This window comes from Onychomys torridus, chromosome 1 (genome assembly GCF_903995425.1).
Source record: "Onychomys torridus chromosome 1, mOncTor1.1, whole genome shotgun sequence".
NCBI lineage: Eukaryota > Metazoa > Chordata > Mammalia > Rodentia > Cricetidae > Onychomys > Onychomys torridus.
In genome coordinates, this window is record NC_050443.1 from 118,474,395 (window position 1) to 118,491,006 (window position 16,612).

Below are 16,612 nucleotides of genomic sequence, written 5' to 3' on the forward strand. Positions count from 1 at the left end.
CTACACAGAGAAATCCTGTCTCGGCGGGGCATCGGGGGACCTTAAACCTTGTATCAAAAACTAAAGTGAGGTCAGCAAGATGGTTCAGCAGCTGAGGCATCTACAACCAAGACTGACCTCCCAAGTTAGCTCCCCAGGACCCACATGTTGGAAGGAGATAACCAACCCCCAAATTATCCTCTAACCACACATGAACCATGTCACATGCACCCCCACACACACACATTAACACACAAAACAAAATGTTTAATGTAATTTAAAAAAATAAAATGGTAGAGAGCAATAGAGGGAGACACCCAATATTGACCTCTGAATTCCACACATACTATCATGCATGTGCACACGTGTGCATATGCATACACATATGAATGCATGCACACACGCACACAGCTTGCCATAATCTTTACATCAGGAACACTTCTCACCAGTATGAATTCTGTTATGATACCTAAGGCTTGAAGATCTGGAAAAGGCTTTGCCACATGCTTTACATGTGTAGGGTTTCTCTCCAGTGTGAATTCTCTGATGTACAGTGAGGTGTGAACAACGTCTAAAGGCCTTGCTGCACTGTCCACATTTGTAGGGCTTCTCTCCAGTATGAATTCTATGATGCTTTCTCAGACTTGAGCTTGTGGTAAAGGCTTTGCCACACTCTTTACATGGGTAGGGTTTCTCTCCACTATGAACTCTGTGATGTCTTCTGAGATCCGAGCCTTTGGTAAAAGCTTTGCCACACTCTTTACATTCATAGGGTTTCTCTCCTGTATGAGTTCTATGGTGGTACATAAATGATGGCCATTTGTGAAAGGCTTTGCCACATTCTTTACATTTATAGGGCTTCTCACCAGTATGAACTCTCCGATGCTCACAAAGTTTTGAAAGCTGAGTAAAGGCTTTCTCACACTGTTTACACTTGTAGGGCTTCTCTCCAGTATGAATTATATGATGTCGTTTCAGGCTTGAACCATTGCTGAAGGCTTTGCCACACTCTTTACATTTGAATGGCTTCTCACCAGTATGAATGTTTTGGTGTTGAGTAAGATTTGAAATATGAACAAAGGTCTTACCACACTCCTTACACTTGTAGGGCTTTGCTCCAGTATGAATGGCATGACGTTGTCTAAGAGTGGAACACTTGATAAAGGACTTGTCACATTCTCCAACATAAACTCTCTGGTGTCGAATAAGATGCGAACTTTGGTTAAAAGCGTGGCCACAAATTTGACATTTGTAAGGTTTCTCTCCAGTATGAATTCTCTGATGTTGTCTGAGGTTTGAAAGTTTGTTAAAGGTTTTGCCACACTCTTTACATTCACAAGGTTTCTCCCCTGTATGAATTCTCTGGTGGTAATTAAAGGCTGAACAATCAATAAAGGCTTTGCCGCATTCTTTGCATTCAAAGGGTTTCTCTCCAATATGAATTCTCTGGTGCACATTAAGATATGAACAACTATTAAAGGCCTTACCACATTCTTTATATTTGCAAGCCTTGTCTTGAAGGTGGGAACTTGGATGAAGATCTTTTGAGCCCTGCTGAAAGACACATCTGTTACCTTTGTAAACATTCTCTGGAAGAGAAATACGTTTACTATGATTTGAACCATGATTAACGTCTTTATGGGTTTTGATGCATTTATAAGTTTTCTCTCCAATATAAATATCCTGGTAATTATTTTTGATACAGCTCAGACTAACAGTCTATGTAGTTTCATTAAACATGCTCTCCCTTTCCCAAAATATCTGTGTTTTGACTTAACAAAGATGGGTAAAAAATCTCCCTGAGTTTGAGGCCAGCCTGGGCTACAGAGTGAGTTCCAGGACAGTCTCCAAAGCTACACAGAGAAACCCTGTCTCAAAAAACCAAACAACAATGATAGGTAAGAAAAATCTTTCCCACACTCATTAAAATTGTATATTTTGGCACAAGGAGTTGTTCGTTCACTGCAAGATAATGAACTCTCAAACTGATCACATTCAGAAATACAGTCATTTTCTAATCTACAGAATGTGTGAATAAAAGTGTAATCCAGTGCTACATATTAAACTGCTCAGCTTACTAGTTATATCTCGACCTAGCCCCCTCTTTCAGATGTTCCCAGTTTCCTTGCAAAGGAAAGGTACATTTCAAATGTTGCTGGGAACATTTGCTTATTGAAAGGTGGGGCTCTTCATGAGTACCTGCCATAACCTGAGTTTTTTTCTGAGGTATTTTCTGTTCTTGACCTTCATTGGCAGAGATGTTTGTACTATTGTTAGTTACACCCTGTCCACTGTAACACACTTTCTGACCTGCATTCTCACTTACACTTTCCCATTTTTTCCTTAAGTGTGAACTGTCAATGCCACACTCTCCATGTCTTCTTATTACTTCTTGGAATGAACGCTTTATGTTCTCCTTTGATGAAAAGTATTGGGTATAATGTGAAGATACCACTGAAAGAAATAAAAACAAATGACCAGACTCGGTGAAAATACTGTGCACACACAATGTAAGAAATCAGAGCAAATAGAGGACAATAGCAGAGAGGCAGAGAGCAAACCCAAGATACTCAGTACCCACACATGCCAGCATGCTGACCAAATCCATCTGTAAATGCCGCAAGCCACAAAGATATATGAAGTAGGATTTCAGCTGATTATAGCAAGCTAATACCTGGGAGAAGCCAAGGGCCTTCCAGAGGTCAAGCTGAGGCTCAAGAAGTCTTGGTGATACTGGCTTTTGATTATTAGTTGTTTCCTACTATGAATTCCTCATGTGCTATTGTAGCTTTTCTATCATTCATTGGCACAATCTCCTCTCTACTAATGGAATATTTAGATAACCTTCTGTGCAGTAACAAAGCCGGGATCCCTAATTTCAGGCCTTTCTGTCATTATTGTCATTAGCAGCATCCAGCCAGGACCATCCCCCAAAAGTATCTTATCAGAGATACCTCTGTACTCTCTAAGAATAATTAAGCATCCAGACTATAGGTTTGAGAAGGCCAGGAAGATATGCTAATTAAGCTTAACTTTCACCTTTCCAAAGTCTTATCTCTAGTTTTAGCTCCACCTTTAACTATTAACTCAGAACCTAAGGGTTTCTACTTACAGATATATCAAGCTGACTCAGGCTGCCCAGCCACCAAAAGCACTCCCCTGCCCTGCCAGAAAACCACAGTAGCCAAGACAGTTTTGACAGATAAGGGGCCAAAGGAAAATATGAAAGTTTTTATTTCCACTCATCACTGACAGACTCCTAACACTTTAACTAACCACTTCTAAGAATATGGTTGAGATTCTGGACTGACAGCCCGGGAACCTGCATGGGACTGAACTAGATCCACTGCATGTGGGTGACAGCTCTGTGACTCAGTCTGTTTGTGGGGTCCCTGGCAGCAGGACCAGGACTTATCCTAGGTGCATGAACTGACTTTTTGGAGCCCATTCCCTGTGGTGGGATGCCTTGCTCAGCCTTGATACAATGGGGAGGGCCTAGGCTCTCCTTCAACTTGGTATGCCAGACTTTGTAGACTACCATGGGAGGCCTTACCCACTCTGAGGAGTGGATGGGGGTAGAGTGGGAGGGAGGTGAGGAGGCAGGAGAAGGGGAGGGAGGGGGAACTGGGGTTGGTATGTAAAATGAAAAAAAAAATTAATAAATAAATATATTTTAATTTTTTTAAAAAATTGTATCAATAAACTAAAATCTATAGCTGTGTAAAAAAATATATAGTTGAGCACATAAAATTCCCCTTGCTCAGATATTGACCGAATTTAGAGCTCAGTTGATTCTATTTCCCATTAGTCACTTCCCTTTTGGGTTGCAGATGGTGGCTGGCAATTACTGCTCTTTTGTGTGGATCTTATTGCCCCTCCATTTGACCCTGAGGGAATTCAAGTCTGGTGACCCTGCTTTAGCCAGAGCATTGCTATTGCATGGGTATATAACTGTAAACCTCAGAGACTTGGGAGGACTGGACTGAGAAGAGAAAAAAGAATGGAAGAACTAGATGGGTAAGAACTGAAAAGGAATGAACTGAGATGGGGAAGAACTAGATTGAAGGGCTAGAAGAGAGTACTAGAGGAACAAGATGGATGAGGAAGAGCCAGGTGGGGGAGAACAAGATGAGGAAGAAGATGGGAGAGAAACTAAGATGGGAAAGAACTAGATGGATGAGAACCTAGATGGGGCAGAACTAGATGAAGGAATTAAGATAGAACTTAGAGGGGACAGTAGATAAATGTAGAGAGAAATCAGGCAAGAAAGGAGCTAGATAAGAGAGCAGAACAGAAGCTGTGTAGAGAGAAAACTGACTCAGAAGAATAAGTGAATGGAATAAAGAGTTTCGTGTATGTAGATTTAATAGAATACCCCTCAGATTACCCCACACCAGCATCCTCCCCAGGACTCTGGAAGAAATTTCCTCAGGGCAGGTCCCCAAGGAAATTTCGATAATTAAACCTTCCAGATGAACATAGCACTTAGGAAGGTCATGAAGCCGGGATTGTTACTTTAATAACCACAGTTTTCCAATCCCTACACAACACTGGCAAATTAGGGAAACAATCTCCACCTCCCTTCCTCTTCCTAAGGAGAGCAAAGGGTAAAACACACAAACTCCTGGCTTTCTTGGGGATTATCTAAAAACTGGTTTCTATCTACCATGATACAAAAGTCCTACCAATAAATTATATTTTAGATGGCAGTTTGGGCCAAAAGAGACCAAAGGTATAATACCAAAGAAATGATAGCACATATATTCAACAGAGGCAGGAGAACAAGAAATACAAGTCAACTTTTTCAAAAAAAAAAAAAAAAAATACAACACACACACACACACACACACACACACACACACACACACACACATGACTATTGTAGATCATTCTCCAGACCATATATAACACATGGATGGAGACAACACATAAATTCAGACAGATGACTGGCTTTTTTAAATTTCTTAAAATGTACTACTTCTTAGTTTATTTAATTAACAGTTTAAAAATCTATGTATCTATCATATACACTGTGATATTTTACCATAAATACACATGGTGGACCCAACACATAAATTATTTCACACAACTATCATTTTGTGATTCGAAAAATTTATATCCATTCTATTAACCTTTATCAAGAAGACAAAATGCTTAATTACTCATCAAGCTGCACAGTAGCACTCCTGACGGTCTTAACCTATTAAACGATATCCTGTAGCCTTTAACATAATCTAGACCTCCCAATGGGCAAGGCCACTGAGGCTAACTTTTCCAGACTCCACATGAGCGATTATCTCTTTGGTTTATTTCATTTAATGTAAAACTCTGGGTGTTGCTCATGTTGCCTTAGATTACTTTTCTATGGTTGAACAGTAATCTATTGTAATCTAACATGCCTTTATTCATTTGTCCATGGAAAGCTACCTGCGTTGATTATTTATGCTGCTCTGAACATGGCAATAAAGCTACTACCTATTTATTATGTGGAATGAGTTAGTGTTCCTTACCTAACATTCAGTCATGGAATTGCCGGGTCATGAGGTCGTTCTAAGTTTCTTTTTTCTTTTTCTTTTTCTTTTTTCTTTTTTCTTTTTTTTTTTTTTTTGGTTGTTGTTGTTGTAGTAACTTCTCTACTGTTTCCACAACAACTTCACTAATCTACCGTTCACTGGTTTAAAAATGGACAAATCTCCGTGAAAATGAACAGTATACAAAGAGACAGGTAGATCTGGTTCAACTGAGAACCAAATAGAATTCTAGAAATCGACCCTAAAAAACTCAGGTTTATGAGTTAGCCAAAGAAACCCACCATTTAAAGGATGTTAAATGACCTAATTAAGAACAAAGAAAGCAACGAAAGAAGGGAAATAAGAAGATGAGCAAAGAGGTAACACATACGTGCAAGCAAAGCACCAGTGCACATGAAGTAAAAATAATTTTAAAATACTGTACTTGTTAATAAACTCACTCGCCATAAGACAGCCTGTGCAAGGCCTCCCAACCCCAGCTTTCTACCTTCCCTAGCCTCTTATTCCCTGGTCCATTCTCTCTCAGGAACCGGCCACTGAAGAACGAATGCTGGTCCAGGTCACCTGGGCATATAGTCACTGTCTCTTGTTCTTCACACTCCAGGGCTCTTCCCTTCGCTCTAGAAAGGTGGCCATGAAAGACTTATGATGCTTGAGACTCTCAAAAGTAACTAATGACATCTCTATTCCAGTTGTGTGATTAATACAAAAGAAGACTGAACAGGGCTGGAGAGGTGGCTCAGCAGTTAAGAGTACTTACTGCTCTTGAAGCAAACCTGGGTTCAGTTTCCAGGACCCACATGGAAGCTCACATACATGGGACTCCATTTCCAGATCTACTGCCTTTTCTGACCTTCATGGGCTCCTGCACACATGGGTGCATAGACATTTACTCGGGAACACATACATACACATAAAATAAAGAAATGTTTATTTTTTAAAAAGATATAACAAGGTTCTAGAAGTTTGTTTCTCCAAACACTGGTTCTTGAAACTCACAGAAGAATTCTAATTTGTAAATCCTGGGGTCTACTTCCAACTACCACCAAGTCAAAGGCAAAGTGAAGAAACTATTTTATGATGTAGCAAGTTTTTATCCCAGTGAGTTCCTAATAACTACCACAAATGAAGAATGTGTATTACCTCAAGAAATGGAGTGGGCAGCTGGGCAGTGGTGGTGCATGCTTTTAATCCCAACACTTGGGAGGCAGAAGCAGGCAGATCTTAGTGAGTTTGAGGTCAGCCTGGTCCATAGAGTGAGTTCCAGAACACCCAAGACTGTTACACAGAGAAACCTTGTCTCAAAAAGAAAGAAAGAAAGAAAGAAAGAAAGAAAGAAAGAAAGAAAGAAAGAAAGAAAGAAAGAAGGAAGGAAGGAAGGAAGGAAGGAAGGAAGGAAGGAAGGAAGGAAGGAAAGAAAGAAAGAAAGAAAGAAAGAAAGAAAAGAAAGAAAGAAAGAAAGAAAGAAAGAAATGGAGTGGGTTACAAGCACATCACAAAAACTTTACCTATACAAATACCTCATTTTTCCTGAAAAGCAGGAATGTGGAATACACTCATTCAGTATAAAGGTATGCAGGAGATATCCCCCAGAGGAAGGGAATGAATGTTGGCAGTACATTTCTGAGGGAAGCTGTCCTCACCCACAGAGAGAAGGTTTCTGTAATTCTCTACCATCACATCCCTGTATAAGTTCCGCTGAACACAATCCAGACATTCCCACTCTTCTGGAGAGAAATGAATGGCCACATCACCAAATGTCATCAGGTCCTAAAAGAAATAGAAATAACATATTAACTCTTATTAACATTGACAGAGTTCCTAATTTGGCCAAAGATGAAAAGAGCTAGAACTGATTCTGGCAGTAGTCTTAATTAATCATTAAAATGTTTGATGCAATTACATTTGCTTCTGTATTATCTAACTCTGCAAAAAGATGATAAAAGGTCCACAAAACCAGTGTAGGTAATATTCTTATGAATAATCAACTTTTTTTTTTGGAGACAGGGTTTCATTGTATAGCCCCAGCTTGCCTAGAACTCACTGCATGGACCAGGCTGGCTTCAAACTCACATAGATCCACTTGCCTCTGCCTCTCGGGAGCTGGGATTAAAGGGTGCACCATAACATCTGGTGAAATAATGAAATTTTAAAGACAGGCATCAAGAAAGGAATAAATATATTAAATACTGTATTTATATTTAAAAAATAAACTATATGTTTTCCTCAAATGAGAAATTCACAATGAGTTACAAGAGTACTTCCAAATTTTAATGTATACAAGCATAAATTAGAATATTAAAATGAAGACTCTGACTCGGTAGTTTTGAATTGGAAACACCAATGATAATGGTGACAGATAATCTTGAACAACAGACACTGAGTAGAACACTAAGACTTGATTTGAGAACTTACAATGAAGAAGTTTTTTAAGGTATTCACATTTTATTATAAACAACAAAGATTACAAATATTTCTTGATCTTTTAAAATCTACTAGGTGTCACTAACATTTTTTTCAAATCTTTTAAAAGATTGTGTGTGTGTGTGTGTGTGTGTACATTCCCCCAACACACACACACACACACACACACACACACACACACACACACACACACACACACACGAAGGGTACAGGCCAGAAGACCACATCAGATTCCTTGGAGGTGGCAGTTGCAGGATGCAGGACTTGTAATGTGGGTACTGGATCCAAACTCCAGTCTTCATTATTGGATAGAAAGCACTCTTCACTACTGAGCCATCTCTCCAGAGGCCAGGTGTTCACATTTGAATGTCTAAATTGAGAGCAGTAACCAGTAGATGATAAGGACTGGGTTTTACCCAAGGTTATCTGACCTAGAATTCATACAAAAGAAGCATAGAGGCCAAAATAAAGTCTAAGTGTTAAAAGTACATTCAGAGCAATTTTCATAATGGAAAAATAGAAATAAGAAAGCAGCAAGACCCAAAATGGCAGAACAGAGGCATTCAGTTAAGGACTACTTAGAGACAATACACGTCTTTAAAGGGGTGGGGGAGCTAAAGAGATGGCTTAGTGTTGAAGAGCATTGCTAATCATGCAGAGGACACTGATTCCGTTCCCAGCACCCACAGGGTGGCTCACAACCATCCATAACTCCAGTTTCAGGGGATCCAATGCCTTCTTCTGACCTCCACAGGCACCAAGCCTGCAGGCAGTACACACACATATATACAGTACACACACACACACACACACACACACACACACACATGCAGGCAAAATGTTCATACACATAATAAATATAAATAAATTATTTTTAAAAGAACTCCTAAATCTAACAAAAGCTATAAATTCTTCATGTATTTTTTATTATTTTTACTTTATGTGTGTAGGTGCATGTATGTATGGAGGGTAAGAGAGTATCAGATAAGCTAGAAAAGGAGCCACAGATGCTGTAAGCCACTACGTAGGTGCTGAAACCAAATGCAGGTCCTCCAGAAGAGCAGCCATCTTTCCACTCACTTCTTTGAATTTGCTATAATGTATTTTTATGCATGTTTATGTATATATCGTGATATATATACATGCATGTTTATGTTCACGTTTGCACGGCTCCAAGTAGGATGGTAAGTAAATGAGAAGTCACATAAATTGAAACTACCAAGTTAACCCAGATGCCATTTAGTTCACATGACTTAAATGAATCTTTGGTAAATAACTTAACTTGAATTTGTTGGTAAGAGTAAGATTGTCTTCAGATTGCTAACATTTTGGCCTGAGCTGCTGCCCTAGTCAGATTTACATTAGTCCGTTGGGTATTTAAATTAGTGTTCATTGCTTTGCATGTATTAAGTGAGGGATCATAGTGCTGAGAAGGAGAAGTACTTTGCATAGTAGTTGGAGGAAACTTAAGTTCAATATGGTGGGCAACCCGTGTGGAGATCATATTTAAATGGTCAGGAGGTAATCTACAAGTTTCATAATGTGAGTTGGACCTGGTTCTTGCTATGTGTGGTGTCATGGGTTGGGGGTCTGAACCTGCTCAAAAGCGTGGAATTTTCTACAGTAATGTCATGCATGAGGCCCAAGAAAGGCTGCAGCTGGGGCTCTTTATGGTTAATTCCTCATGATGAGATATATTCCTAGCTCTAAGACAACAGAGGCCTTGCCCTGTGCCCATCTGCCATGATACAGCAGCAGCCTTGTCCTGAGACTGAAGTAGCTAAGCACAACTACTGTTCCAGAATAGCATCTTAAAAGCCTAAAAGGGGAAATATATTTGAGTGTATTAATATGTATGACCTACTGCAGACTTACTGTGATATATATCAAAGATAATTCAGAATCACTCTCTTCTTGAGTCTTCGCTAAATTATGGTCATGCTGGTAGGATTTGCTGAAGGAAGTGGAGGCAGGAGGATTACGAGTTCAAGGCCAGCCTGGACTAAATTATGGTCACTAATTTTTAAAATTCCTATTGATATTCCATATACAACATGAAAAATATTAAAATGTAAAATATATTCAATTGGGTTTGTTTTGGTTGGTTGGTTGGTTGGCTGACTAGCAGGTTAGTTAGTTGGTTTGGTTGGTTTGGTTGGTTGGTTGACGGTTGGTTGGTTGGTTGGTTGGTTTGGCTGGCTGGTTGTTTTGTTTTTTGAAACAGGGTCATTCTATGTAGTACTGGCTGGCCTCCAATCACATAGATCCACCTGCCTTTGCCTGGGATTAAAGGCACATATATCACCACATAAGGCCCTAATTAAGGTTTTTTTCTTGGAAAAAAAAATATCTTGTCTAATTTAGATATTTGTTAAAACAGTTTCAAAATGGTGGCACTCACCTTTAATCTCACCTTAGGAGGTAGAAGCAGAAGGATCTTTGTAAATTTAAGGCCCACCTATTCAACACAGTGAGTTCTAAGACAGCCAAGGCTACATAGTGAGACTGCCTCAAAAAAAAAAAAAAACCCTCAAAAATGCAAACATTAAAGCATGTCAAAACAACACAAAAAGGAGACAATAAGTAATAGAAATAAATAAATAAATGGTTTGGGTTGGGCATGGCATGGTGTGCACACCTTTAATCCTTGCACTTGGGAGGCAGAGGCAGACAGACCTCTGTGAATTGGAGGCCAGCCTGGTGTAGAGTGAGCTCCAAGACAGCCAGGGCTACACAAAGAAACCCTGTCTCAAAAAATAAAAATAAAAAAGCCCTGGGCTTAATCAAGGAAAGTGCATGGTGGTGCATGCCTTAATCCCAACACTCAGAAGGCAGAAGAAGCAGGTAGATCCCTGTAAGCTCAGGCTACCATGGTCTATACAGAAAGTTCCAAACCAACTACAGTTACACAGTGAGCTCAAAATTGTAACAGTAATTTATAAAAAGTGGTAACTAGGTAGTCCTAGAGACCTAATTCCTATCTCAAGTTCCTAATATCCCTCCCTTCAAAATAATAATCATTCTAAAACTTTATTCAACCACAAAAGGGGAGAAAATCAAGCTATATACAGGAAAACGGATAAAACTTTTAAAAAATTATATTAAGCAAAATAAGCCACACTCAGACAAGCATCTCATCTTTGCTCTCTTATGGAGAAACGAAAATGAGAGAAAGTGACAGGGACTAGACAAACCTGGAGATGAGACCAGTCGGGAAGGGAGCCAGGGAGAAAGACAGAAAAAGTAGATGTGCCGATGCACGTGATCAAAGTATGACATATGTGTGCAAGTAAGATCACTAGAAACTTGTTAATCCGTACAATTAACGCAAAGTGTTTATAAATTCAAAATGTTTTAAAGGAGCCGGGCGGTGGTGGCGCAGGCCTTTAATCCCAGCACTCAGGAGGCAGAGCCAGCCTAGTCTACAGAGTGAGATACAGGACAGGCACCAAAAAACTACCCAGAGAAACTCTGTCTCAAAAAACAAAACAAACAAACAAAAAAAAAAAAAAAAAGATCAAAAGGAAACAAAAAATTGATTAATGAAATTTTTATTTATGGCTCCCATTAGAAATAACTACACATCAAAAACAACAGACTAGTTTAACGCAGCACTCAGGAGGCAGAGGCAAGTGAATCTTTGTGAGTTCCAGGCTAGCCAAGACCACACCCTGAGACCTTTCCTGGGCATTGGGCAGGGAGAAAGACTAGACATTTTCACTTTGATAAAAGTAAGAAATATGCTATCATACAAAACTTACTAATCTGTTTGAAATTATGCTTTGCTTTCTTTTCAGACACTTATTAATATGCCCACACTTTACAACAGAAAGTAAGAGTAACATCTGAGTCTTACATTTTCTTCCATTTTTTCCTAGTCTTCATTTACTATTTGTTTTACACTATATTTTAGATTTTTAAGACACTTGGAAATATATGGGTTTTTTTCTCAAAATACAAGGCAAAGAATGTATATCCATGACATGAAGATGTACTACAATGAAAACCTACACACTAAGATCAGCTTCAGGACCTCCATTGGTAAAGCCAGTACCTCAATAAATGTGAGAGATTTCATTCCTCAAAGCAAAAACACACAGAGAACTTTAAGTTTCTGTATCAACTATGATGGTTTATGCAAGATATTTAAGAAGTTCCCAAGCTAGAGAGATGGCTCAGAGGGATCACTTGCTGCTCTTGCTGAGGACCAGAGTTTGGTTCCCAGCACCCACATCAGATCTCTCACAACTGGCTGTCACTTCTGTTTCAGGGGATCCAATGCCCTCATCTGGCCTTCATGGGCATTCCATATGCACGTGCATATGTATACACACAAAAATAACAACAACAAAAATTTAATTCCACAAGATAAAGATAAAAGCAATTATCTTTATAATGGAAAATCCGACAGGCAGCACATTAACCTGGTGAATGAAGTTTTAATCGGCTATGTAGAGCAAACTGGCAGGGAGCAGCAACTCTCTGGCTCCAGGACCTAATCTGCCCCACAACCGCTGAGGGAAACCACGCAAGCCTAAATATATCTCCTCTCCTGAAATCCCGGTGATTAACACACTTCTGAAGTGATGCTAGGCTGCAGGCACACAGCTGCCCAGAAATGTCTCGCGCAGCAGGATCTGATATCACAACGCAGGGTGGACAGCTAGCAGCTTCGCCAGAGACCCCACTGCCTGCCCAGCACCATCCCGGAACAGGACAAGATAGGACCCAGAGTCCCCACTGCCTGCCCAGCACCATCCCGGAACAGGACAAGATGGGACCCAGAGTCCCCACTGTCTACACAGCACCATCCCGGAACGGGACAAGATGGGACCCAGAGACCCCACTGCCTGCCCAGCACCATCCCAAAACGGGACAAGATGGGACCCAGAGACCCCACTGCCTGCCCAGCACCATCCCAAAACGGGACAAGATGGGACCCAGAGACCCCACTGCCTGCCCAGCACCATCCCAAAACGGGACAAGATGGGACCTAGAGACCCCACTGTCTACACAGCACCACCTCGCAACGGAGGAGACCGGGACCCCATGACCCTAACAGCAGACTCCAGCGCCGACTTGCGGAGCCCTGTCTTACCAGGATTCCAGACCGATACTCACCATCTCCTAGCTTCCGAGGTATGCGGGACCTGCCACGCGGGGAACAGGTCACAGGGCGACAAGGGACCCAAAAACTTCCGAGCCTCTGCAGCAGAGGACCAGAAGCTCCCAAAGGCGTTCAAAATGGCAGGCTCCAGAGAAAGCCCGGGAGGCTTTAAAAGCCTGCCCTCCGCTCTGGGTACATTCCTGATTGGACAGTTGTCAAACAATGTTGGGCCCTGGCTGTGCCGCCCCCTCCCCCCTCCTTCCTTGCTGACCTTGACCAGATGTCCTCCCTATGCTGATTCCCTGCTGGTTTCCTTCCTCCTGAACGCTCATTGGTGGTTCTTTGTTTCTGTATCCTGCATCTGGTGTAAACAGCTAGTATACAAGAATGTAAAACATCTGTGGCGATCTTCTGCCCTCCTGGCGAACTTCTGCTCTCTGGGGTTCTCCCATTGTGCTGTAAGCCTGTATTTAAGGCCTCCTCCCTCTTCAATAAACAGCATTCGGCATTCTGCTGAGACGAATGACCCGCTGTTCTTGTCTCTGTTTTTTGATCCACAGCCCCTCGCTTGGACATGGTGAACAGCGGTGATCGAGCAGGTGTTAATGGTGAACAGTGGTGATCGAGCAGGTGTTAATGGTGAACAGTGGTGATCGAGCAGGTGTTACCACTACAAGACAACACCACACTGATCTAATTTTTCTGGCTTTGGAAGACAACAAATGCACAAACCAGTAACTGAAATGAGACCAGAATGGCAGTTTCTCCATTGCAGCTGATCTGGTTTGGTTTGGGTTTGGGTTTCAACTGGGTGGTTTTGTTCGACTTTGGTGGACTGAACCCAGGACTTCTGGCAGCAGCTTTGTTAAGGCAAAATTTTAACCAGGAGGACCTAGCCCATCAAAAGACATTTTAATTTAATCTTACATAGTCAATCAATTTATTAATTATATATCTGTCAATATTCACACAAGTAAAATATAGTGCTAGATTCAGAGATTTAGAATTAAACATACAAATCTTTAAATTTCACTTAACTTCTCCAGTCTCTGTTGTTACTGGAGTTTTGGCAAAAGCTCTAACCCAGCTCTAACAGACGAGGAACGCTAGGCCACAGTCCCAGCAAACCTGTTAAACAGAAGATGGTTAAGAGCAGGTACTGTCTCTTTGAGAGGACCTGAGCTAGGTTCCTCGCAGCCAGGCAGCTCGCAACTGCCGGTAATGCCGGCTCTCCTCTGGCTTCCTCCAGCTCTCCACTCAAGTGTACATATTCCCTGTGCACACACATAAGCAAAAACAAAGGCTGGTGAGATGGCTCACAGGTTATGAGCGCGGGCTTGTACCCCGGCCAGCGGGGTCTTCAACGGGAACCTAAAGGGAGGGCCGGCGAATGAGAGGGACAAGAGACTCAAAGAATGAGAACAACACGGACGTCTGATCAAGCTCCAAAATGTTATTCTTCTCTCAAGGCATATATAGGTAGGCAAAGGGGGTTGTGAGCAGGAAGGGACTTAGTAATGGGGGTTGCAAGCAGGAAGGGACTTAATTATGGGCTGTTCAGCCAGCAGGAAACGTTGCTCTGAGGGTTATCTATCTACTCTTGTCTAACTGCCTAATTGCTTAACTGCAGCTCATTTATCTGATATCTGAGAAGAGATTCTGGTATCTGTGAGAAGAGGTTCTGGTGCTATGGAAATTTAAGCAAGGCCTAGATCTTAGAAAAAAGAAGAGAAGCCCAAATATGGCAGGCCTAAATCTAAGAAAAGAGGAGAGAAACCCAAATATGGCAGCATGTGTGTCAAAGGTCGCTTAGGCTTATGACTCATTCCAGGAGACGGGAGTTCAGTTCCCTGCACCCACATAGCAGCACAGGATTCATAGCCACCAGTAATAGCACGCAGTGGTAGATAGACATGCATATAGGCGGAACACTCATACACATAAAATAAAAATAAAATCTCAAAGAAAAAGAGAAAAGAAAAGGAATTTAATCTGTGTGCACATGGAGAAAAGCAGCAAATAAAGGGTTCCAATGATCCCCTGTCTGTCTTTGTGAGATTCGGCTTTAACTAGAGAAAGAATAGGGACGGGACTACAGGTATGTATAATTTATCATTCCTGCTCGTGTGGTTGGGGTTGATGAGCAGTTTGGGTTCTTCAAGGTGGTCTCAGAGGACCAATGGTTTCCATAATGACTCTTGCTTCTCTGTGGAGCGTGAACTGTCCTCATTTGGGGATGGTCTATCCTAGGCCCCCCAATTGCTTAGAATTAATTTGTATTCCTCAGAGGTGTTTATCAGTCCTGTGGTTTCTGGAATTCAGAGACATATCATTGGGTGTAAAGGAGATAGATTAAAAAAAGGACAGCAGAACTGCCAGGCTTTTTATCCTGATTTTATTTCATGAGGATCAAAGGGAAAATTTAATAATGCTTCTTGGCAAAAGTAGTTTCTGAATACATGGGTTGTTTTTTTGTTGTTGTTGTTGGGGGGGGGGGGTGTTAAAGATTTATGTATTTATTATGTATGCCAGAAGAGGGTGCCAGATCTCATTACAGATGGTTGTGAGCCACCATGTGATTGCTGGAAATTGAACTCAGGACCTCTGGAAGAGCAGTCAGTGTTCTTAACCTCTCAGCCATCTCTCCAACCCCTGAGTACATGTTTTATCAGGAAGCAACTTAAGCTTTGAAATAAGAAGCAATTCCTCAAGACAGCAATGTCCAATATACATACAATGTGAGGGCCAAGAGTGAATTTTAAATTTTCTACTATTTTCATTTTTAAAATTAAAATTTTGAGACAGTCAAATTGCCAACAAATTTAAAAGATGTTCAAAATAAATAACCTTTAGAGAAAGTCAAGGTAAAACCATTGTGACACATATATTCATAACTACTAAGTTAGCAACTATCTGAAAAATAAGTAATAACAAATACGGAGAAATGGAACTCTTGATCCTGTTAGGTTTTTTGTTTTGTTTTGTATTTTGTTTGCTCGGTTGGTTTGTTGGTTGTTATTGTTGGGGTTGCTGTTGTTGTTGTTGTTATTGGGTTTGTTGGGGTTTTTCAGAGTTTTGTTTTTTGTTTTTCAGAGACAGGGTTTCCTGTATAACAGCCCTGGCCAACCTGGAACTCACCTTGTAGACCAAGCTGGCCACGAACTCACAGATATCCACCCATTTCTGCCTCCTGAGTGCTGGGATTAAAGGCATACACCACCACAACCAGGCTCTTAATTCTGTTTTAAAAACAGTTAGTTCTAAAAATAATAATAATAATAATTCATTCTAACTCATAAATGCTTAGTTTAGATGGTGTCTTAGTTACTTTTCTATTCCCATGACAAAACACTATGACCAAGGCAACTTATAAAAGAAAAAATTTCATTTGGAGTTCATAGTTCCAGAGGATTAGAGTCCATGGCCATCATGGCGGCAAGCATGACAGCATGCAGGCAGACATGATGCTGGAATAGTAGCTGAGAGTTTATATCTTAAGACACAACTATGAGGCAGAGAGAGCTAACTGGGAATAGCAGAAGCCTCGCACTCAGTGATACACCTCCAACAA

At 40.9% G+C, this 16,612-nt stretch overlaps 1 protein-coding gene across 6 annotated transcripts in view; it reads right to left on the reverse strand.

Annotated features, from left to right (window-relative positions):
• Syce1 (synaptonemal complex central element protein 1) overlaps nt 1-13,318 on the reverse strand; it is a 58,980-nt gene extending 45,662 nt beyond the window's left edge. Inside the window, exons 1-4 of one of the 6 annotated variants that reach the window (XM_036200254.1) lie at nt 13,056-13,311; nt 7,154-7,280; nt 2,306-2,433; nt 426-1,530 (exon numbers count right to left, since the gene is read on the reverse strand). In XM_036200254.1, the coding sequence (XP_036056147.1) occupies nt 426-1,530; nt 2,306-2,433; nt 7,154-7,280; nt 13,056-13,058 (1,363 nt within the window). In that variant the 5' untranslated portion in view covers nt 13,059-13,311. Of the gene's footprint in view, nt 1-425; nt 1,534-2,305; nt 2,434-5,489; nt 5,546-7,030; nt 7,281-13,055 lie in introns of those variants that run through there. The other 5 variants (XM_036200248.1, XM_036200264.1, XM_036200272.1 and 2 more) reach the window with 5 other exon arrangements.
• Between the last annotated feature and the right edge of the window lie 3,294 nt (nt 13,319-16,612).